We start from the raw sequence: 25,870 nt of genomic DNA on the forward strand, positions 1-25,870 counted from the left end.
GTCTATGGACTGAGTCGAGACAATGCAACTAATCGGTTCACACTTCATGTGATCGTCTATGGATACGAGATCGAGGCAATACAACAACGAAGTATGTTTACTTGTTGAAAAGGTTCGGACTTAACCAAACACAATAGGATTGCTTATCAAGTAAATAGGAATTAACGTTTGTGTAATTTACTTTAATTATAATAAAACAATTATAATGCGGAAATATAAAGTAAATGACACAGCAAGATTTTGTTAACGAGGAAACCGCAAATGCAGAAAAACCCCAGGAGCTTGTACAGAATTGAATACTCTCAGGATTAAGCCGCTACACAAAATTAGACCTAACTTCGTATAGTTGAGACCAAGCAACTAAACCTGTAGTTCACCTAGTTCTGTCTGTATTCCCACGCCTCCAACTTATGAATAAGTCACGTACTTGGAACAATTCCTTTGGTTCGTATTTCAAACAGTAAAGGAACAACAAATCTGTTTGGTATCACTATCAACTCTATTCAACCAAGTGATGTGAGTCGAACAAAGGCTCTTCTGTTTATCTTAACATAAACTCCTTCGTCGGTTTCTTAGATCTATCTTATTCTCAACTACCGAAGTAGTTGTTAAGATTTTGCAATCAATACTTTTAATCACAAAGAATTTTATTGATTCTGATCTACAAAACTAATCAATCCAATCTACCACAAGGATAAACCGAATATAGTTGGATCCTCTTATACCGAAACAAGTATTGTGCACATCAAAGATTATGAACCCCGAATCATAAATCTTCAATATCTTCTTAGTCCCAAATCTTCTTAGATCTTCAATAAACACCTGCACACAACAATTTGAATCTCTTGTGATCAATCACACACATAACGGAGTCTGTTAACAATGGATTATCACAAGATCGTCTTTAGCACTAACAACAGTCTAAAGATCCCTGTCGAAACTTCGATCTAGTTTGAGTGAATCTTATATCAGAAGAGAAGATTCCCAAGCATAAACAAACTAGGTGCAATCAAAATTCAACCACTGTTAGTCAATCAAATCAATCGAAAACACAAGATAAACTGCAATTATCTAGTTTCCTACCAACGGTACTCGTAGAGCTTCTCAATCCCAAAGAAGACTTTAAATTGAGCGATCGTAAGAGATTTCGCCTAATTAGGTTACTCTCATCTCCGAATAGGCGGCTACACCAGTAACAACACAACCGAGGAAGTTTGTTGTCACGAAGGATTAGTTTGCTATAAATGAAAACTTCAAGTATTTATAGACAAGGAAGTTCTGACACCAAGGAATTTCCAAAACCGAAAATATTCTCAAAGATATTCAATACATTCCAAATCCGGTTTTCATAATTCCTGGAAATGCTCTGTCCAAAATAATGACCAAAAATCTCTTTGGAAAATCTCAACTAGTAAATGCACATTACTAATTCTCATTTTCCTAAAATAAAATTAACAACCTTAATTAAAAGATTCTTAACTTATTTATATTTCGATCCTGGGATTTTCTTCCTGTAGCTATTAAGGAATAACTTTGAACAATAAAAGATAAACATTATTGTACGTGTTCAAAGTATGCCGACATCCTTACTTTATAAGTCCTCTTTCATACTTACAACCTTGAAACCGATTTGCCACCCTTCCAAACAAGTTTAGAATTGGTTTATCTGACTTTCAAGAACTATGCGATTGATTAAGAAACACTCAATCACAAATCATGGGGTTAACGGTTCTACCAAAACAAGTTTCAGTTCTACCTCCATGTGAGTATTGTGCATAGTCACACTAGCTTTCCAAAATTCGGTTGACTAGGTACTAGGATCAGTTACCCACATATATATGTTATCTAACTTATATGTGTTGCACATGTCCATAGGATCGGTTCCCCTTTGCCTAAAAACGTGTTGCACATGTCCATAGGATCGGTTCCCCTTTCTGCTACAAACTTGCTACACCTCATACAAGGATTGATTCCCCTTTGTGATGTGTTGCACCTCTTCATAGGATCGGTTCCCCTTTACCCAGATTCGGTTCAACAAAACACAAGCTCGATCATACCATCTCAGGTGATTACTTAAGATCAGTTTCACTAATAAAAGTCATACCAATACATAAGTCAGGCCTTTGTGAATAGTTTTACCAAGAGCACAAACAATTCATGAGCGGTTATACTAAATCACATATATTGGATGTTCACAAGATATGCAATGAATAACAATATCAATAACGCCTGGCGATTTCCTTTTCGATTCATAAACAAGTTTATGAACTTACTTCCTTAAAACACATGTAAAAAATTGTTTTCTAGGATGAAATCCTCACCTCATAGCCATACATAATCACAATAGCATTTAAACGATTATGTCGATGTCCTATCTACAAAGTTTAATGGTTAAGCAATAAACTTCATATTGTATTCCTTAATACTATGTCTACCTAGGGGGTTCATGCTTCACAGTTTTGTTTTCAATATGCACGACTTGAAAGATACATTAGGGAATGAAATAATTCAAGTCAAATATCACTAACCTCAAGTGGAAGGATGATGTTGTCGTTGTAGCTTCTTACTTCTTCACTTCTTCAAGTCTTCGTAATACTTGTAATGTCTCATATCCTAATACTTTCAAGCTAACCTATACGAAGTTGACTCTAGTATATAATCAAGCGACTCTTAAACTGAGTTTTGATTCACTAAAATATGACAACCAAACTTGACATACCAACACTTGGTGGGTTCAACCGAGCTATGCTTTAACATGTATAAGACGACAAACTGGGAGAAACTGGTAAGGAATCTAAGGTTGAGTCATATACCATTATCTTTGTATGGATGTCCTTTACAACATATCAAAATTTCATAATAATTGGATAAACGAGCAAAAATATGTGTCCGAAACATTGAACTACATGCCAGCTGAAAAATTTCTGGAAGTCTCCTGGAAGTTTACTGTTTCACTGATTTCGGCCCCTAAACATGCTCAAAACTTAGAAAGCTTCTTTGAAAAAGCTTGGAAATTTCCCGGGCATGAAAAACATGGGGAGATAGCGAAAATCCGACATCGGACGAAGATTCTACAACGTTTTTACTAAAAGACTGAATTCTGAATTTTTCTGACGACGTATTTCGCTAAAAAATTTCATTCATTCATATGGGTTCTCATTCATTCATCCACAAATCATCAATTTCATACTTTTATTACAGGAGGAACACTTACTTGAGGGGTCACTAGGCCGTTCGAAGGATTAATGTTGTCGAAATCACCATTGGTAGCATTATTACCTCCATTCGGTTCCGGGTTTGAAGATTCTTTGTCTCCTCATTTCCCAAGGAGGAATGTGCATCATCAATATTTTTTTTATCCATGGTAATCTCCTCCTGGATGCATCAACAACAATTATTATTATTTCATTCAAGGAAATACCGTGATCGCTTGCACAAAAGAGATGCTTACATCGATTTCTTCTTCATCGACACTAGGCTCGGAAATTACTTGTCCAGGAACAAGTTGGAGACCATTAATGCTCGACGGAGTAAAATTTTGAAGCAAATTAATGAATATTTGTTTTGTGATCCTAATTACGCGGACAAGAAATAGTCATGATGGAAGAAGCATTGATGACTCACCAAAGAAACAACTAGGGATGTACACTATTTGGTGACATCTTGTAATCTCTACTTCTGGGTTCTCCGCCCCGGAGGGTTTCTTCCATTTATGTGAAGTCTTCATCGATCCGAGACCTCACTACACGATCATCCTATGGTAAAATTAACGAAATAATCAAGATGTAGTTATTATGTCTCTATAAAATCATGATAAGAATACTTACTTGTGAACATCCTGGAAGTGCTTTTCGTTTATCACCACTGGAGGGATAGTCAATCTTGGTCGAATAGAAACCATCTCAACAGAAGGATGCTCTTTTACCAGGGTCTGAACAACCATTACAAAATCATATAAATGCTCAAGTTGCTGATTCCAGAAAGTTATATAACCTGGAGTTGCGTAGGCGACCCGATCAGAGTAAGGGTACAAATATTCACGTTCATTCAAATGCGTACAATCTAAAGAAGCTTTAAATTGATCGACTGATGGATTTTATTTCCGAACATCCGGGACACACTGATCAAGACCCATTTGTCGAGCTGCTCTATCGATGTTATATTCCTCCACCAGAAACCGTCCACGTATTACTGATGCTAAGTAACCAGGAGTACAACTCAGTATGAAGGATCTCTCACTATCACTCACGTCTGTACCAGATTTCAAAATGACATTTTCTTCAGTATCATTAAAAGTGATCAATTGTGAGACAAAAGAAGGAATCGACACCCAGGGACGAAAATTAAACTCAGACTTATTATCTAAGACACTGGTGAGGTGTATCTTGCGTCGAGGCTTCTTTGTAGACCACCGCATAATCCTGGCATTATCCTTCTCAGAAAGAACATAACGAGTATCAACATTTGGTCCTTGCAAGATGCTACAAGGGATTGGTATACAATTCTTGAAGCGCTCCTACAATAAGGCTTGGAGAAACATTGTATTAACATATGTTTCAACTTTCATAAAACCATTGGAAACCCTGGAATCTGTGACCAAGGAGTCTAAATTGGAGAATAGTGAACCCAAGAACAGACTACCAATGGGAAGTTTCTCACCTTGAGATATCTTAATGTCAAAAGGAATCACGAATAGCTTCAGCAAGTTTTCATTATCTTCAAATACATCTCTGGACAACCACAAGCACAAGAAAGCAACAGTGTTTAATATACCATCCACATGTCTTTCAGGAATTCCATCTCTCGGCCACCAGTGCCTCAACCATTGAGCATAACAAGATTTGCTGGATACTTTGTTAATATCATACATCATAGTTGTAAGACATCATATATTGCATTCTCGTCTGCCGAAAGTGCTGCAGGAAAATTACCCGTGACTGGAAGATGTAATAAAGCAACCACGTCCTCTAAAGTGATGGTAAAATCTCCCCACCTTCATATGAAAGTATTATTAGGAATACACCACTGAGCGATCAAAGCTACTATACCTCTCACATCATGGTAAATACTTGAATATCTCGTGTCACCTGTGCACGATCAAACATGGTTCCCACATGACTATACCCCAACATATGTCTTTCCCATCCGGAGAAGTCTGTTAAAGGTTTTCGAGAAAGCTTGAATTTTATGTGTGAAGCAGCATAATGTCCTCATTGTATACAAAATCAAATGGTCGTTCGAGGAGACACCAATTTTCTCTGAACAATATCCATGGGATCTATAATAAGACGAAATGAAAAACCTGGGAGACGTTTTTCAGGTCTATACTGAACCACAAAGAACTCATCGTCAGTGTTCAGAATATTCTTTATTCCAGGGGTTTCTTCTTCTTAATCAATAGAGGTCCCATAAGTATCGTTTCTTGAAGTTGCATCTGTAGAGATGTCATCTCTGGAAGTATCATTTTTGGAAGTGTCATCATGGGAGTCAGTCATTCTTGCAAGCTGGCTGTGACAGATGCATAACATTTCTACTTCAGCACATCATTCGAAAAAACAATGGATCATCGAATGAAAGTGCGCATCTACAAAAATGGTAACAATTTAACACTTACATGTTTGCGTTTTCACTAGTTGTAGTGACTATAACACGAAAATTTCGAGAATCTGTTTGCTTCTTTAAACCTGCAAAGACGAACAAAAAATTTATTATTCAGAATCATAACTTGATTTTCATAAAACTGTGAGCAATTCACGAAGTTACAATCATGTGATCAATTCACATAATTTTCACCGTGTGAGCAATTTCCACCGAGTGAACATTCGAACACATTATTTTCATCAATAATTGTTTGGTTTCAACAATTGCTCAAAAATAAAAATTTGATTTTAATACATAAATTTTAACTCACGTATTTAAAAAGTATGTGAGTGTTTTTTTTTTTTTTGAAGGTAGCCAAGTTTTATTTATTTAAAGAGGTTGAGAACTGGTTACAGAGCGAGGGAATGTGGTCCCAATTCTATAAAGGAATACAATTTGCTTTAGAAAGTTAGGACAAGTGTATTCCCGTTTGGTTGTTGTTGCCGGTATTGCATGTTGTAGTTGGTCTTCCACTTCCTTGTTTGCTAAAGCATCCGCCGCCTAGTTCGCCTCCCTATAGGTATGTGTGATCTTGTATTCCGGTAATGTTTCTAGTAGTTGTTGTATTTCTTGTATGAGCCTTTTGAGATGCCATGGTTGTGAATGTTGTATCTTGAGTAGAGATACCAAAGCTTGTGAATCCCCTTCAAACCATATCCTTTGCCATTGGTATTTAGTTTCCGTTCGTATTGCTATCAGTAATCCCCACATCTCGCTATCATTGATGTGTTGATCCTTAATGGTGCCGCTATCGCCTTAATTACATTTCCATTACTGTCTCTACATATAATCCCTGCTCCTGCTGGTCCCGGATTACCTTTTGATGCTTCATCTGTGTTTATTTTTATCCAGTTCGATGTAGGTGATTTCCATCTATATAGATAGTCGTTGATGTAGTACTTGGTTGCCGATGTCGAGTAGAAGTTGGTCCACTTGCCATGATCAGTGCTGAATGTCGTTGAGCCCATTGATATTCCTTAGACATTACCAAAACGATCTGGTATGTCTTCCACGGTGTTTGTTGTTGTTTCTTGTAGACCTTTGAATTCCTTGCTATCCAAATATGCCATAAAGTGAATCCATACATTTCCTTGCTTGTTGGTGTGTTTGTAGTTGTGAATACTTCTTGAATGTTGTTGGGCCTTGAAGTCTGAGATGCCGAGTGTTGTTGTTGTTGCCTTCGGTATTGATCTTGTATTCCGTTGTTGCTGCTTTGTTGACTTGGGATTCTTGCCAGATGTGTGATTATTAACTGCCAAATTGTTCTACAGTTGCTGCAGTCGAAAAACAAATGTTGTTCAGTTTTCTCGTGCATGTTGCAGATTGGACATGTGCTTACTGTTGTGATATGAAAACGGTGGAGTTTCTTGAGGGTTGGTAAATCTTTGTTGGAGACTTTCCACAAGAAAAGTCTGATTTTTGGTGGACATTGTAGTTTCAAAATTGATTTGTTGTCCACAGGAATTTGGTTTTGGGTTTGGTTTTGTTGGGTGGTAGCTGGTTGGGTATTGAATTGGTTGTGGCCAGATTTAGATGTGTAGTTGCCATCTTTGGAAAAAGGCCAAATTGTTTTTTCTGTTTGATGGTTTCTGGGTAGATAGATGCTAATGATGTGTTGAGCCAATTGGATTGGGAAGGTACTAAAGATGAGATCATGGTTCCAGGTGTTGGTGTTTTGGTCAATGAGATGGGCTACTTTTGTGAATGGAGGGAATTGGTGGATGATGTTTTGAGTGGAGGTTGTTGAAAGGTGTGGGATCCAGTTTTGGGTGATCAAGGTATTATTCCCATCTCCAATTTGTGAGAAGACTTTTTCCTGCAAAACAACAGACAAGTTAGCTAAATTTTTCCAAAGAGGACTGGATGATGATTGAGGCTTTGGATGCAAATTGAAGGGATAGTTGTTTCCAGATATTTAGGGTTGCAGATCGATGTCTAAACCGAGTTTGGTAGCTGTTGCAGATGCCATACTCTTTTAGCTAGTAGTGCTTCATTGTGAACTCTACTTTTCCTAATCCCCAGTCCTCCTAACGAAATTGGTTTAGTGATGGTGTCCCATCCGATTGGATGTAATTTCCTTGTGCGGCCATCATGGCCCCAAAAAAAGTTCCTTGTGAGTCTGTCAATCTCGTCATGGACTTGGACTGGTAGTTGTTGCACCTGCATGACATGGTTTGCTGTCGGGGTTAGAGCTGTTTTAATGAGGACCAGTTTGCCAGCTTGGTTTACACATTTGGATATCCATCCCGTTGCCTTTCTCCCAGTTTTGTTGAGCAGTTCCCTATATAAGTGAGCCAAACTGCGGCCACTTCTAAACTGAATGCCAAGGTAAGTTGGTGGCTCAGAGGTTGTATTGATATTGAAAGTTGCTTTGAGTCTTTGAACCTCCCCGAATTTAGTTTAGGGTGATGTGTCAGAGTTGACTTTTCGTTGTTGATGGATTGTCCTGCTGATGATGAGTACGAATTCAAGAGGAGTTGTAAGGTCATGCAGGAGGTACTATCTGCGGAACATGTGACTAGCAAATCATCCGCGTACATTAGGTGCAAAATTGATGGTGCCCTTTGCGAGATTTTCAGCCCTTGTATCGCTCCTTGTTTTTCAAGTACGCCTAAATTCGTCGACAAAACTTCTGCACAAAGAGTGAATATATATGGGGATAGGGGGTTACCCTGGCGAAGCCCTCTCGTTGGTTTAATCCATCCTTGTGCTGAGCCATTAATGTTGATAGAGTATGACACGAAGGAGATGTAGTTCATGATGTAATCAATGAAGAGTCTTGGGAAGCCCATTTTTTCAAAAGTTAGTCTTATGAAGGCCCAATCTAGGCTGTCATAGGCTTTCCTAATGTCTAACTTCAGAGCAATTTTTGGCTTTTTTGATAGTGGCGTTACCCTGATGTGATGGAACAATTCAGTGGCTATAGCTATGTTATCATGAATAGCACGGTTGGGAACAAACACACTTTGGAATGGGCTAATCATGAACTGGAGTAAAGGATGCAATCTATCCACTAGAATTTTTGCAATGATCTTATAAGTCACACCACCGAGTCCGATGGGTCTAAAGTCACTTGGTTTAGTTCGGGTTTTGGTTTTGGGATCAAGGTGATGTTTGTATGGTTAAAAGGGTGTTCCAAGGTAGCATGGTTAAAAAAAATGAAGGATCATGGATATAACTTGGGTTTTGATTGAAGGCCAAAAGGTGGTGAAGAACTTACTTGTAAACCCATCCGGTTCCGGTGCCTTTTCCGTACCAATTGATTTGAGCGCTTTTTCAATTTCCATTACTGTGACAGGTTGAGTCAGATTTTTTTTCTTTCTTTTTCTTACGATTATTTGTCTATCAAACTCACGTAAATTAAAAAAAAAAGTGAACAAGTCACGTATATAGGCATAAAAAAAAATCTTTCTCTTTAGTACGAGCATTTTTCTATCAAACGAAGCTCTTTTCTATTTTTGTGAAAGTTCACACATTCAAAATAAAGTTATGTTTCATGAAAGTTCATGGACAAAATTTCAACCACCATAGTTATGTAATTCGAAAATATATCTCTTTTACATTAAGGATTATTGTCTGTTTCTTAAACCGACGGACGGACGCACGTCCGTTTCATAGAACAAATTCTCATAAAACTTACGCATGCATATACACATATGGGATTCTTGTTTTATGAACAATTTATGAATTTTCAAAAAAAATAAAAAATAAATCGCTTACCTGAACTGGCCGGAGTTGACCGGAACTTCACCGGACGGTGACGATGACGGTCGGCTCCGGCGAAACTTTTTCTCCTGATTCTGCTGCTTAGACGTGGGATGAAGAAGAGAGGGAGGTTTTGGTCGGTCAGGTGGAGAGAAATAAAAAATAATTTTAGGGCTTCTTGCTTTTTAAAAAAAAAAATTATTTCCAAAAACCTAATAAAACAAGGATTTCCTTTTTGGGCCCGGGCCCGTAAACACTAAACGACCAAAATTAGACGTCTGATCGTCCAAATCAGCAGTGCCTCGTCTCTCCGTACTCACGAGAAAACACTCTATCATACTAACAGGATCTTTATCTGGGCATTTGCTCGTACATGACATCATTGGAGCAAATCGGGGATTCTGAAAATGCCTTTGTACGACTAAGTTCAACTACTTATCTCGTCTACTGGAAAATCACCATCCAGTGCTTACTGCGGAACATGACTGTCCCTCACTAAGCAGGGGACTTAATGTTGATGGTGGATTTTCGGCAAGGGCTAAAATCGTAAAATCATGATACTGCATGTTTCTGGCCCGGCTTCAGGAATGCATGTGACAATTTATACTTTATGATCTGTGAACCATTTCACGATCTCTGACTGAGCGAGCATTCCTCTCAGATCTATGATGAACATGTTTCTCGAAAGGCCTCTTAGCTGAGCTTTTGATGCTTCACACATTTTATCATCACCTCTACATAGAATTAAAATATTGGGAGGCTCCTAGACATATTGCATGCTAGTATAGATCCTAACGCCTTCAGTACGTCACGTTGCTCGTTGTTCCCTGACTACGTAGAGAGACCGTGTATGGAATCTCTTAATGATTGGGCGGTTCCTAGACATATTGCATGTTAGAGAGCTTAACGCCTTCAGGACGTCACGCTGCTCGTTGTTCCCTGACTATACACCCCCCTCAGAACGAATATGATGTTTCAATTATCTCATATCTCGATTCTGCAAATAGGTTAATTCTAGCGTGTCATTCATCAACTGAATTCCTAGAAAATAATCTACTCCGTTTCATGGCTGATCCTCAGCTGGATTCCATGGATTAGTAATAGATACTCAACTTATTTTATTACTCCGTTTCATGAATTATTCTCAGCTGAATTTCATGAATTAGTAATAAATACTCAAAAAAAATTTATTACTCCGTTTCATGAATCATTCTCAGCTGAATTTCATGAATTAATAATAAGTATTCACTGATTGGGTATCTGGGCCACCACTGAGTAAGTCCCAAGAAAATGGTGCGAGTGTACTTAGCAAATAATGCACAAACGAGCACCCGAACGCACGATCGAGCATTCGAAAATATGGACAAATGAGGAAACCTGTGCAAAATGTGAGGAAAATAATATCAATAAAATAATAAAGAGGCGCCTAAGGGGACCGGGCCGGTCATGCCGTCGTGGCCGGTCTCGCACCTATTTAAATTATTTTATTTTATTTTGTTATTTTTCCCTCATCTCATGAAGACTCCTTCATTTGAGCAAGGTCCCTCGTTTGAGCAAAACTCTTAGTTTCTCCATACTTTCCATCAAACGATGAAAAAAATAGTAAAAAATAGGGAAAGGTGTCACGGGACCGTGCCACCTAGCCGGCCGAACATGCCCTAGACGTGGCCGGTCCCATACCTTGCAATTCCTTGTTTTCTCATATTATTACTTCCTTCATCTCATGAAACTCCATTGTTTGAGCGAAAACCCTAGTTTTTCAATGTTTTCTCAAATATTGCTCAAACCATGAAAAAGCCAAAAAGTCAAATGGTCACATGACCGACTAGGCTTCTCACGTCAAAATTAAAATATTATTATTTTAATATTCTCAAAATATTGGTCACACGAGCAAAGTTCTACTTTCTCATTCGAGCAAAATCGAGAGTTTCAGTCAAGATTAAACTCTTCTGAAAATCCAAAATATTGCTCAAACGCGCATCAAAAAATACCAAAACTCTCAAGACTGAGACACGGGCAGTATGGTGACACAGGCATGCCACCTCGACCGACCAAGGTCGACCCTTAGGCTTGCAGGGAGCCGGTCCCACACTCTTTCATAATTTTGACCTAATTAGCTCTCAACAGTTCATATTGGGTCCAAACTCTCTCCAACCAACTTGGAATATGTTGATCCAGCAATCAACATCCAAATAAAATATAGCTTGTGATCGGTTATACCTTGATTTACAATGTAGCTCATGACCGATTACAACTAGCTATATTATATAGGCTATGACCGGTTATACCTCAAGTCTTAACATAGTTAAGATAGGTTCTACCAAAGTCATCTTCTAGTGGTCATCCAAAAAGATATTTAAAGAATAACAAGCCCAATCATGATTTCCCTTTCGATTATGAAAACAAGTTCATACATCTACTTCCTTAAACTCATGTAAAGATACGTAGTTTTATAGGATGAAATCACACCTATGTAATGCACACATAATCAAATAAATATATACAATAGATTATGTCGATGTCGTATTTATGAAGTTCCAAAAGATAAGCATTTATACTTCGTAATATGTTTTCCTTGACACTTTCATCATACTATTATGACCAAGTCTCACCACTAGTGTATTATATACAATATATACAGCTTCGCATGTTATGTTTTCAATATAACATGACTTGAAAGATACTTTAGGAATGGAAACAAGATCAAGTCAATACTAACCTCAAGTGAAAGGATGATGTCGTCGTTACTTATTCTCATTCTTCAGGTCTTCGGATTAATACTTGTATGTCTCAACATTCTTAGACTTTTTAGTCTAACCTAAACAAAGTTGACTCTAGTATTTAATAAAGCGACTCTAGATGAATTTTGATACTAAAATATGACAACCAAACTGGACATACCAACACTTGGTGTGTTCAACCGAGCTATGCTCTAACAGTAGTTGAGACCGAATTAACCCTCCAAGCAATTTAATTGTAGTCATGCTCCTTACATCTCTTGAACCTTACAAATCTCTGCACAATTGATTCTCTTAGCTTACGTCCTTTGCACCCTAAGAGTTATAAACCTAAGTGAATACTTTTGATACCAATATGCCTCTAACAGATAAGCTTATCTGATTTCCCTTTAGATCGTTTAGATAGCGACTTGGGAATCTGTTTGCAATAGATAAGCTATCAACCCTCAAAAATCCGGAACATTTACACTCGGTGAGCTGAGAAGCCTGGATTACTAAACACCTGTCAAAAACAATCTTGAACCGACCAACAAAAAAGAGTTTTAGATATCTATCTTGAAGAATCACAAAGTCTGAGACGAAAAGAACTTTGTGATTTCCATCTATCTCGTTCCTGATTGGAGATTGACAAAAACTTCAACAATCAATACTCATGATATACGAACTATGAAGGTAAAAATAATCGGACATGGTCACGAGTTCCTAAGTGAAGTATTTAAGTCGTAAACCTAATTATGTTTCTCAGAGGAAACCTAGGATTTAATAGAGGACGACTCTAGCAAGCAACTGAATATACAATCATATACAAGAATATTTTCTGAAGATCGACTCGTTGATAGTATTGCGTTTTGACTAATATGGATCAAATAATAAAATGTAGGTGCACGTGGTGTACTTGGTACCCTATCCCTTTCACATCAGACTGCTCAATATTGCATTCGTCATATTTTTTACCTAAACAACAAAACTATATCCTTTTTCCAAACATCCTGTTGGAAGAGTGTTCCAACCCCACTCACGGGTATTCCATTTTTAAGGAAACATGGTCTTTCTAAGGTACATTGTTGTATTCAAGTGTACTGGCAATTTCTTACCACATGGGATGGAAATATTTTCTTTTATCATGTTTAATACATTCTCTATAAACTAATCCCCACCATCCATTTTAAACACACCTTTTTCTTGATAATTCTTTTGTTCTCTCTGTCCATATAACATTTTCCATCATCTATTATATGGAAGAGCATAACAACCAAGAAACCTCTACCTCTTCAGAAGAACTCTCACCTCAAATGGTGAAAAAACTCATAATCCCTAATAAGCTTCTCTCTTGTCTCACTGAACCAGTATACATTGATAAATTGTAGTGCTAGATGAAAACGATAACAATTGGAAATGGTGTATGATTGGGCATGTATGTAACGAATCCCTTGTTCCCACAACATCAGTTAAAAGCTATATATGTTCTTGGTGGCCACTAAACTAAACTCTAACTGTTACCACCTTTAGTGGATTCATAGACAAGGTCCGTATTTGTTTCTTGGATGAAGTTGACATTGTAAGAGTTAACGAGAAAAGACCCTAGTTTGCATGTGGTTTTCTTATTATTCCTAGAGCCGTCCCTCTATATGTATAGCCAAACAATTTTCAGGCTTCTTTTGCTGAAGAATATATGTGTCTCATTCTATACAACGCACCTAATGAATGCACATATTTTGAAGATCTCAAAATTCTTGCTTTTAGACTTGGGAACTAATTTAAGTAAAACTTCCCTATGAGAATCACCCTATAAAAAAAATGTCAAAGTTTGTGTGAGAATTTCAATCCAGAAACCCCTCTCCGTAGGTATCGCTTTAGTCACAAAGGAAATAGGTTAATATTTTTTAATAGATTGCAAATACTTCATGGTTCCAAGATCCGTTTGCTACTCATATTATTGATCACAAAGAAGCTCAATGTACTAAAATTAAACCAAGAAAAGTCCAGCAAGCAGGGGATTCCATCCATTCATCCTCTCAAAAGGGTACACCTTCTCGTGTTACCATGTCAAGATAGATGTCACCTAAACCGGTTCATTCTCGTCATATTCTGTATCTCATGGTGAATCAGTAATTCATACTGTTGCTTCTGTGAAAGTCAACATGAATATTGTGGAAGATACTCCAGTTTCAACAGCTTCGGATAAAGGAAAGTCTATAATGGTCGAGAAAATGTCAAATGATTTGGAGACAAAACTTTTCGTAGAAAAATCAATATGGACTCTTGATCCAGCAGATCAATAACTCCGAAAACTCATGAAGGGGGTCAAGTTTTGAGCCAACCTCTAAATCTTATTGAAAATGGCATCAACTCATTTTAGTCTAAATTCGACACAAATTCCTATTCAACTCAGTTCTCAATTCCCAATAGTCTCGGGATAAAACTGATATTCCACTTTATTGAAGAAATTCAAAATCATTTAATGCCTGTCATATGTGCAATCAAATTAGTGATATTATTTCCACTCATTATAAACAATATAATGGAAGGAAAGTCCGTTCCCACAAAAAGCAAAGAGTTTTAGTTGTCAAACATGTCACAAGGGGAGGTTTTTTTTTAAGATTTTTTTAAAAAGTAAACAAGAAAGCAATTAAAGTTGAGTTGTAAGCAATATAGAGAGAGACGATCGAGGAATCCTTCTCAGTTACTGAATATCCATCAAAGTATTATATTAATATATTCGTCATTAATCATAAATAATCACCAACTGTAGGATAACATGTACGCTTAGCTATCCCCAAAATTCCTTAAATCACTGGACAACTGGTACGCTTAGTCGAATGCATTAGGGTTTGTGAATTTAGGTTTGATCCTAGTAGTTAGACTCAGTACGCTCGGTCTACTTGCTAGTGTTGTGTTTACATACAATTTCTTTACAAAATTCCTCTGCAAGGTCTCACTTTTTCTACTTGTGTAAGGAATTATTCAACAATTACGGATATCCCAACTCTTACTAACATTAGATTAATCAACAAATTAATTCAGCTGGCCACCTAATCAATTATATGCATTCTTAATAGTTAACACAAACGATAATCATATGATGAAATCAAACAGATTCATATACTAAATCAAACCATATTCAAAACTTAGAATGCATCCTCAATGAATAGGTGTTTAGCTACTCATGGATGTAGAAGCATCCATGATATACATATAAGAAAAGTGAAGAGATATATCGTTACGATTGATGGGAACCGCTCCGAAACCTTTCTTTTGCTATGTTGTGTTGTCTCTCCTGTCCAAGCTCGCAAAATAATGTCAAAGATCCCTTCTTATTGTTGTGGAAGTTCTTTATATAGTAATCACGAGATCTAGGTCTTAGAATCCTTCCAAGACCGAGTTTCCTTGATTTGGAAGTCAAAATACGTCAAAAGGGACCAAATAACTTTGTCTTAGTCGGCATAAATAAGTTCCACCAAGCGCGCAATACCTACTCTAGGGCTCAAAATGACTCAACTCTCTGCCCCAAAACTTGGTCCAACCGGCACGGTCGAATTCCTATTAAGTGTGCATGACTCAAGGGGTAAAAAAATATTACGGCGTCATTTTATATATATTGAATTTTTTTTATGTCACATTTATATACGTGAAATGCATTAAGCGGGGACTAACGAAATCCAAGAATTTACCGAATTGCGCATATTTTACTGCATATTGGACTGAATTTACATTTTAAGTTGCCCATTGATACACAATTTTACTGGACCAAATTGTTATTTACCAACTAGGATCCAGTCTAGTGTATATGACACATTTGCAGCACTTACGGTGCTCTGTACGGGAGAACAATAGTTTTTAATTCGGGGTACGGGAAACGTTCGAAACAGGACAAGTACGAATATTATACAGATTCGTAAAAGTCAAATTCGGTCAACGGTTCGTGTTTCGACAGTAATATGGAGCATCACACACATACGTGTATAATTCGTTTTAGAGATATGGATTCGGCATACAAAATTCGGCATATATTAACCTGTTGAAAATTATTTTTAATATAATTTCTCCTTAGATACTATAATTTACTAATCGACATGAACTACACATATAATATGTACATTACACTCCGCAAATAACATGCACATTGCTGGTATTGGATTCAGATTGGTGTTTGCAAAATTTTAAAAATAAAAAATACAATAAAGAATGATAATTTAGTAATGATGTGGCAAAGTATTATAAGGACCGTATGATTCGGTAATTCGTAAATACGCGTATAATTCATTTTAAGCTGGAAATTCGCGAATCTAAGTCGGAGTTCTAATTATACGGCCAATAAGTACGGATTCGCGAATTATATTCGTATAATTCGCGAACTTACTAACTATGGTTTTTACAAGAACATCTTCTACCATATAACTAAACCATACTCGTAAAGTTTCTCTATAAGGCCTATTCCTATGCACATGCCAAAAAAAAAACTGGTTCGACATACCAGGTGGCATGGTAAACCAATTGCGCCACTATGGGAAAACCACTGAGCGATAAACTTTCTAGCGAGCGATATTCATAAAAACGCCAGCGGTAATGACTTTATCGCCAATGTTGTTGACTATAACGCTAATGACTAGTTCTTTATCGCTATAAATATGTAACTTTCAAACTCAAAACTTACCCCAAATTTTTTACACAAAAAATTCTGTTTTTCTCAATCTATTCTCTATTTCTCAATCTAATTTATTTGTTTTATTTTCTCCAAATGGCACAATTAACCCAACTTGATTTTTCTGGAGTAGTGCTTGAAGGTGCCGTTAAGAAGATATGTGATAGTTATAAAAAAATAGGTAAAAAGTAAAGAAGTCTTCAAGTTTTGGATATTAACCAAGTCAAAACCGCAACTAAGAAAAGGCAAAGAAAAGTTCAAGGAAAGGAAAATCAAAGTAAAACAAATTTGAAGCCAAAGAAGAAGATAAACAAAGGAGACTCTGTTCATGAGCGCATTGATTAGAAGTTTTGTAAAATGAAGAAGATAAACAAGACGAAGAACATCGTCCCAAATTTTATTTTTAAAGTCTAGTTATTTTTATTTTTCAAATTATTATTGTCTAGATTTATGTCTTGTAAAATGACTATTAATGATTAATTCGAAGTTTGAATTCGAAAATTTGACGCGTATTGTTGAAAATGAAGCTTAATTCAATTCTTAATTCAATCTTAAATTTTAATTAGAGATACATTTAAACAAATATTAAAACTTAGGACTTAGACTAAGTGGCCAATTAAGAAATTAAAACATAAATATTGGACAATATTTGGGCAAGTATCTTAAAATCTTGACACAACTTCCAAATTCGAAGTTGTTTTCATAGATGCGACGATATTCCGCACGACATCGTTGTTGAAGTTCCATCATGCTTTCATCACTCCTCATGTTTCGACCTTCTTTCCGAAGTAAAACAACATACCTAGTAACTTCATGATTGATTGTAGAGAAGCGCTGACTCAACTCTGTAACATCATGATTGTTGGGGTTCATTGTTTGTTCTTGAAATTTCCCAAAAATCCATTGCCAAAATGTTTTGGGATGTAATGCATCTCTGAATAAAGTCTCAGTAAAAGAAATATAATTCCTGCAAATGCATTCATCTTCCGCAGTATTAACAACTCTTTGATTTTCGGCAGCATGTTCGTTTGCTACGAACTCAGCCATGTTCACATTATCAGCCATGATCTGTGAGGAATTGGAAGAGTGATGAAAGAAAGAGTTGGAGATTGAGAATTCTATAGAGATGTAGAAATTCTGGTGTGAGTTGAAATGAGGTTGAAATTAGGTATTTATAGAGGGGGGAAATGGTAGCTGTTGGATGAGAAACTTCTGAGCGATGATCAAGTCAGCGAGCGATCTAATGACTAGCGCTGGGATGACCAGCGAGCGATATTATAACCATCTAGCGATCGAAACTCTATCGTTTGCTGAAAACTCCATCGTGTATGCCTATATGTTATACGTTATTTCTAACATATATGTATATAGGTTTGGCATACCCATAGTGGGTGCATATATGCCAAATACGAGATTTTGTCATGCGCATAAGAATAATCCCAAGCTTCAAGTTATTTTTCATATATAGTGAGACAAAATGTCATGAATCCATATTTGTCATTCCGATAACGTAAATCCTCGTAAGTCGTCCCGGAATTTTGTTCGCCGGTTTCCAACACTATGTAGGTGTCAATAGGGTGTGCATTTTGCGTCATTGCCTTTTCAATTTTCTCTTCCCGCGATCTCTTATTAGCTGCTGAATATTTCTCCCCTCGATCATCAAAACTAGGGTTTCCTCGAAACTGTTGGCTCAGTTTTGAATGCGATGAAGAGGAAATCATCTGAGAAAAAAGGAGTTGATGTTTATAGTTTTAGCGAAGATGATGCAAAGATAGAACATGAGTCTAAAACAAATATGAAGAAATACCAAAATTCTTTTATAAATTTCAATGACAAAATCAAAAAAGCTATTAAAGATACTTCCCCAATTACCAAGTATACTTTTCTCCAAGCATGTAAGTATTTGTGTTGATCTCTTTATCTTCGTTGTTGTTTTGTCCGATTAATGGTGTACGGAATATGAAGAGTCAGATGATTATATGCTTAGTTAAGTAAATCAATTTGTAGAATTTTGTAATGCGTCTCACTGAATGTTGGTATGCATTCGTACTATATAGGTCTAGTGTTGTCATTGTTGTTGGTTGAAGGTTCTCGATTGAATTAGGGTTGGGAGTGATAGTTATTATCAGATTAATTCGAGATTGCACTTCCAAATATGCGAAATTGTTATTCTTAACTTAGTTCATATTAACACAGTTGATCAGATTATTAGAAAAATTTGAGGGAACTGCAAAATTGGTTAGGTTTTTTGGTTAACCTGATTCTTATGTTTCCATATGTTTCGGTGTGGTGTCACAGATTCTAGCTACTGTTTTAAATAATTTATTTAGTAATGAACTATGAAAAGAAATTTCCATTGCAATGTTTATCCCAAATACTCGCAAGTGGTATGAAGGGGTAAGATAACAGTGCACAGTGTGGTTGAGATGCACGCAAGACTTGCACGCATAGGACATCATCCCCTTATGCCACTTTGTTGGAGAAGCGGGGGTAAAAGGGATGAGTTAAATAACATGGTTGTCGTAAATAATATATGTATAGTCTGACTCTCACAATGTAGTTAGCAGGGAACCCAAGTATGCACAAGTTGGAACCAGTGAACCATCAATTGTTGAAGTCGACTCGAGTCATAGTGGTCATAAAGGCAGAAGAAAGAGCAATAGTGGTGACAAACACGAGATAAAGAGTCTGAAGGCCCGTGCCACATTGACAGAAGACAGTTTTACTAAAGAAAGAATTTCTGGGCTAAATGATATTCTGGTAGCGGATACAAGTGGTAGTGGACAAATTGTTCTTAGTAGTTCAGATAGCGATGACTCTGCAAATATCTTTCATGAGGGTTCGAGCGCAAGTTCATGTCAAGTGAAGGACTCAAGTCTTGGAGTACCTTCGGCTGGGAAGGTACATACCATTTCACCGGATCTTCCATCTAATGTACAGATCCTTGACATTGTTTAGTTGTTATGTTGAAACTCGGGTTGTCGAAATGCACTTAACTTGCTTTTTTTTTTTTTTGAGACAGCTGCAGAATGATTCTCTAGAAGTGATGTCAGATGACGAAATATGTATTAGACAAAGCTCTCCACAGATTCGTTCTTCTGTTATAGGAGAAAATGAAGGTGTCCCTTCTATCAATATATGATCTTTTTATCATTGCACTTTGCACTTCTTTGTTCTCAGTAGGTTATTTTCTGGAATTTCAGGTTATTTAGAAGACTCTTCTTCAGATCACAATTCCAGTGAATCGGATAGGGTAAGCACTACTCAAACTGTTTGTTTCATATTATGTTAGCTACTTTGATGATCAAATTATATCTCCTAAGATATGAAATTCCCCATTTCTTCATGCAAGCATTCCTCTTTTTGTTAATAAGATCTATTATGTAGATGAAGTAGCATTTATGTAACATATGAATCTGAATGTATGAAGAGTTCTTTTCTGGTCTGCATGGACATCTCAATATCATGGTTGTGAGAACATGTCCAAACACATTGGCACGTGTATTATGTCAATATGGTGGGAACTTTACATGTTGCTTGTATAGGAAAATTTAAAAATGTTTTGTTCTGTGTGTAGGACCAAAAATTTAAAAATGTTTTGTTCATATGGTGAGAACCATATGAAGCACTGAACCTCTGTTTATGACTTCTTTATCTTTTCGAAGTAGGCATTTCCATTGCACTCTTGTTCCGCCCATCTGAGCTAATCAATGCCCTTCTGCTCTTTGAGTGTAATTGTCTAACTATTTGACCGCTCTTTAACTGTGATTTTGTCAGGAAAATATAAATATGGAGGTCACTGTGTCCCCAGATTTGCTGAAATACGAGGACAAACATGGGAAAAGAACTTGTTCGGAGTCTTTGTTAACTTTTTCTCACAGTTGCATTAAGCTTGAGTGTACAAATTCATACGGAAAGAGGGAGTCATTCAGCTCTGAGTGGGCAATTTCTCAGGTTTTTAGTATTGAGAGTCAGTGGTTCTTACCGGTGGGTTCCGCCTCTTTCCATATTCATAAATTAGTTGTTAATGGTTTGCTGAGTGTGGCATGTCTGACTTGTTTTTGGTTTTGCGTCTTCTTTCAGGTTCAGACGGCTCTCGTTAAGATATGCATAAGGCCAATTACTGAGAAGGATGAAGATGTTAATGATGATCCAGGTTGGTTTGTAGTTCCAGGTTCTTCAGTTGGTGTCATTTTAATTTACTACATAGGGTATGGAGGAAACTAGCTTGAATTAGTTTGATTCAGTAGAAATTGGGTAAAGTGGCTTAGTGTTTGTCCAACGCTAATTTTCATGTAATTAAATCTATCCAGGTCTTTTGGAGTTACAGTTTGCAGTTTTTGACACTTGTTGGCTAGAGAAACATGAGAGAATTTATTCACTGGATGCAAGATACAGGGCCCTGTGGAAACTCGCACTTGAGTGAGTTCTTGGAATTTGTTGTTTTTAGGTCCTGTGATTATCTGGTGTTCTTATTCAATTTCGTTTCACTCAACGTTTATTGATAAAAATCTTCTTGTTTCAGTAATGATACATGGGAAGTTGGTTTCAGTGGGGAAAGCAGCTCATCTTCTTCAAAACATTATAGTCCCAAGTTAGTCAAATTTTTTTTTTTTTAAACCTTGCATGCTGAATATTGAGCCACATATCTCTGGCTTATCCATTATCACGTGGCTCATGTTTCCATTTTCTCTGGTTTTTGGTTCCATAATGGTTCATTTTGTTGGTATTGTAACTGATTAAATTTGTAAACTATCAGTATTGATGAGCACTTCGAAGGTGTTATCTATCCACAAGGCGATCCTGATGCTGTTATTATTACAAAGAGGGACATTGAACTATTACAACCTATGAGATTCCTAAATGATACAATTATCGACTTCTACATTAAGTAAGTTGAACTCTGGAACTTATGGGGATACCTTTGGTTGTTACAATCCTTCAGACATAAATTTGTGTAACATTTGAAGCATGAGTGATTTGTTTCCATTTCTTATGTTCCGCAAAGCTGTAATACTGAATCTTTAACAAGTGCAGATATCTGAAGAATATGATTCCACCAGAGGATGGGCATAGGTTTCACTTCTTTAATAGTTTTTTCTTCCGGAAGCTAGCTGATTTGGACCAAGATCTGCCTAGTGCTTATCAAGGTAGGGAAGCTTTTCAGCGTGTTCGCAAATGGACAAGGAAAGTGAATCTGTTTGAAAAGGATTACATCTTCATACCCATAAACTTCCAGTAAGAATTTATCATATAACACAGTGTTTAACTGACTATGAAGAAAATATTTCTCATTTTTAAAGCGTTTCCCTCGCATCTTGATTGACAGTCACCATTGGAGTTTAATTATCATTTGTCACCCTGGTGAAGTGGCTAAATCAAAAGGTAAGCTCTTCTTAGATATTGTGTTATCGTCTACATCTTGTTATTATTTCATCTCATTTATCTCCTGTTGCTTTGTTTTAGGAGAAGATGTTGACAATCCTATTAAAGTACCATGCATATTGCACATGAATTCTATTGAAGGAAGTCATAGGGGAATCATGAAAGTTATTCAAAGGTAATCCCTTATATCAATTCTAATTGCAGGCTTTTGAAAGCCGTAATTTGTTGATGTTGTATTCTGCTATTAAATTGTAAGCAGTTCAACCCTTATAAATGAAAATAAAACCAAGTGTTCTATGTGGAATTTTTAATTTTATATAATGGTGTTTATACTGTTTTAAATTGTTACAAGACCGAATTCTGCTTTCTGATTCTCAATGCTAGTTTCTTAGTGTGGTTGAAGCATGCCTGAAATTCTTCGTATTTGATGATCAAATCTTTCACTATGAATATTTTGGTTTTTTACATGTTGAAGTTTATATATTAAGACTTTGATTGTAGTACTTTATTTTTATCGAGAATACAGTTACCTCTGGGAAGAGTGGAATGAGAGAACAGCAGGAGCTTCGGAAGATTGCTTGTCGAAGTTCCATAACTTGCGATTTGTTAATCTAGAGGTACCGTCTGTTTTTCATTTTAGTTAAGTACTTCTTATATTAGAGAACAACCAATAGGTTGTGAGCCTCATTCAATTTTTTCTCTTATGAAAACATAGATTCAACTAACATGTTCCCTTGACTTTGTACTACTATGAGCAGCATCACAACTTATTTGATTGGATAATTTTCACCTTGCTTGTCATGGGTCAATATAAAAGCATTCCCAATTCCATGAATTGATTTCTTCACTTCACTTTAAAGCGACTTTTATTTATTTATGTATTTACTACAGAAAGGTAAATAACATGGTTTTTTCTCACTTTCTGGATGTGCATCACAGCATCAGTTGGCGCAGCAGTGAAACACATATGGCTGTGGCCTCACTGTTTTCTTCACTTTAAAACATTTTTTCTCCCTGAGATGTAAATGACATGGTTTTTTCACTCTTTGGTTGTACCAGGTGCCGCAGCAAGAAAATTCATATGATTGTGGCCTTTTCTTGCTTCACTATGTAGAATGCTTTCTTCAAGAAGCTCCAGTTAACTTCAGCCTTTTCGACATAGCGAAAGACTCTACCTTTGTGAGTAATTTCTTACCCTTGTTTTAAGTCACGGAGAAAAAAATCCTTTCATTGGCCATGTTACTTAACTGACTGCTTTCCTGGAATCAAATCATATGTCCAGGATCTGCCTTCATGTGCATAGCAGCATAAGTAAATTTCAAATCATATGTCCAGGATCTGCCTTCATGTGCATAGCAGCATAAGTAAATTATTTATGACGATGCATGAGTTTTCCTATCTCTTAAATTTGCTTGCTGTATGCACTAAGAGGTCATTCCTCTTTCAATTAAGTGGGTATACTATGTATCTCATCCTTTATTATATGGTCAAGTTATTAGCTGCCATACGGCAAACAAACTTTGTAAGATTACTCATAATGACAGACCATGGTTATTCAGTTAGTAAAGTTTTCTCAACTCAAAATGATGGTGAACCAGAACTGAAGTTATTGTATAATAGTAAGGTCCATGGTAAGTGGAGTCGTACATGATTGCAAGATATAGTGGCCTCATTTTCGAACTAAAAAATGCTATGGTTTAACCGATGGTTTTGGAGGATGCAATGTTTTTATGTTCACACTGACCCTTATACGGTTCCTCACTTTTACGAGTATGTTGTGTATTCTTAATTGTTTATGCATAGTGATCTCATCTTTTCAGCTTAATGTAAACTGGTTTGTACCTGCGGAGGCTTCTCGAAAACGATCGGTTATCATTGATCTAATCAATGAGCTTGCTGAAAATCGTGGTAGGGGACACACTGCTACAACTAACAATGAGCAGCATGACTTACCAGTAGGTAATACGGAAAATGACTCTGGGCAAGATCGTGGGATAGCATTGGTTTCTGAGGCTGGCACCTCGGGAAGAACTTTTCATGCTGATTCATCTTTTTCCATTGCCGGCCTGAGGATTGAAAATGAACTGCGGGTACCCAATGCAGGGTCTTTCACCGAAGCAGAGTATCGAACTGATTCTTTTCAGCAGCTAAATGGTATTGCTTCACTGTTACAGGTATTTCACCTTTTCTTTGTTTTGCCAATTGAATGCAACCCTCTATATAACTAAAGTCCTGAAAAAGGAGCTGAAGGTGACTAATGCATTATGAAAAACAGGAAAATGATGAGCAGATTGCGAATGCACCACCTGCTGAAATAGATTCTCAGCCTCTCGAGGTTGCATTATATGATGAAGTAGAGGTGTCAGTGGAACAGGAAGAAGACGAAAATGAAGGGTACAACATGGAAACCTCTAGTTTGGGATCCCATGATGAAATTGAATCAGGCACAGATTTGCATCATCTTCCAACTAATAATTCAAAAGAGCAAGAAGTATCAGAGAAACGAAGATCAGTGTCTCCAGAAGATGGTAGGTGCATAGCGGGAATCCCAGCTGCAGCTTCATCTCATGAGAGGCCAGAGGACTTAATAGCTGAAGATTCTCAAGAGGTGAATACGATGATGGTTGAAAATGTTAGGTGCATGGTGGGAAGCCCAGCTCATGAGAGGCTGGAGGACCGTATAGTTGAAGATTCTCAAGAGGTAAATATGACGATGGGTGAAAATGTTGTGTGCATAGTGGGAAACCCAGCTCATGAGAGGCTGGAGGACCGTATAGTTGAAGATTCTCAAGAGGTGGATATGGTGATGGCTGATAGCGTTCTTGTGTAAATAAGCGAACAAAATTATATTAAGTATATAGAACTGCTCTATCTTTAACTCCCAGTTCTGGTAACCCTATCTTAAACATCTGTCTTCGTTGCAAGTTGGCGGGGAAGACGCTAATCATTTTCACTAGCTTGTGTGTATAGGAAGCAGCTGTGGAAGTATCTTTTGGATAGCAGGAACCTAAATTTTCTTTTGCTGATTCCTCTGTTGGAATGTGGAACTTTTTGGGTCTGTTTCTGAAAGGTAAAGCTATTTTGGGAAGGGAAAATCAACTGAATCCTTCGAGTCCAAGGTTCAAATTTGTGAACCATATTTTGACGAGTCACAGATACATATCATCCACTGGAAACAAAAATATCTGGGTCCCTAATGAAGTTTTTGCTTTGGTTTTCATTGGGGGCCTCTTCTTGTGGCAGTTCATTTTGGCTTAAAAGTCTTTTTAGCTCGGCAGTATAGAAGTTTTCTCGAGTTTAAAAGCTCTCTATGTAAATTTGTACATTACATGCCTTCTCTAATACTATAATTTTGTTTTTATGGAGCAAAAGAAAAAGAACACGACACACCATGTCAAATTAACATAAACCTCCTGATGACTGAAGTTAAACCAATATATGTACTCTTTCTGTTTTTTTGCTGGTTCAGCGACCCAGCCTTTACATGCATATTCGCCTCACAAGAGTGCAATAAACTAGTAAAGTATGTGATACCACGATGTTCAGTATCACTTTCTTAATTTGGCTTCTTTTTAACCTGTTCAGTATCACTTTCTTAATTTGGCTTATTTTTAGGTTGAAAAGAAGAAAAAAAAAATGATAATATCCCTTTTTCAAAAAAACAGAAATAACTTTATTTTTCTTCTTTTGCTTAACATAGGACCTAGTAACCATAACCAAGAATGTTAGTAGTTTGCAAACTTTGCATGACCTGCTGCAT

At 36.8% G+C, this 25,870-nt stretch overlaps 1 protein-coding gene across 2 annotated transcripts; it reads left to right on the forward strand.

Moving 5' to 3' along the window:
• The first annotated feature begins 18,183 nt into the window (after positions 1-18,183).
• On the forward strand, positions 18,184-25,467 carry LOC113294055 (probable ubiquitin-like-specific protease 2A). 2 transcript variants are annotated; one of them, XM_026542482.1, is made up of 16 exons: positions 18,184-18,620; positions 19,286-19,659; positions 19,748-19,844; positions 19,929-19,978; positions 20,503-20,712; positions 20,809-20,881; positions 21,039-21,147; positions 21,251-21,319; positions 21,485-21,616; positions 21,763-21,963; positions 22,055-22,110; positions 22,192-22,285; positions 22,637-22,727; positions 23,170-23,289; positions 23,931-24,284; positions 24,386-25,467. In XM_026542482.1, the coding sequence occupies exons 1-16, from the start codon at positions 18,431-18,433 to the stop codon at positions 24,938-24,940; spliced, it is 2,775 nt and encodes a 924-aa protein (XP_026398267.1). In that variant the 5' UTR covers positions 18,184-18,430; the 3' UTR covers positions 24,941-25,467. The 2 variants fall into 2 exon arrangements, with proteins under 2 accessions (XP_026398267.1, XP_026398271.1); XM_026542486.1 differs by having other exon boundaries at positions 19,286-19,626.
• The last annotated feature ends 403 nt before the right edge of the window (positions 25,468-25,870 follow it).

This window comes from Papaver somniferum, chromosome 1 (assembly GCF_003573695.1).
Source record: "Papaver somniferum cultivar HN1 chromosome 1, ASM357369v1, whole genome shotgun sequence".
Lineage (NCBI taxonomy): Eukaryota > Viridiplantae > Streptophyta > Magnoliopsida > Ranunculales > Papaveraceae > Papaver > Papaver somniferum.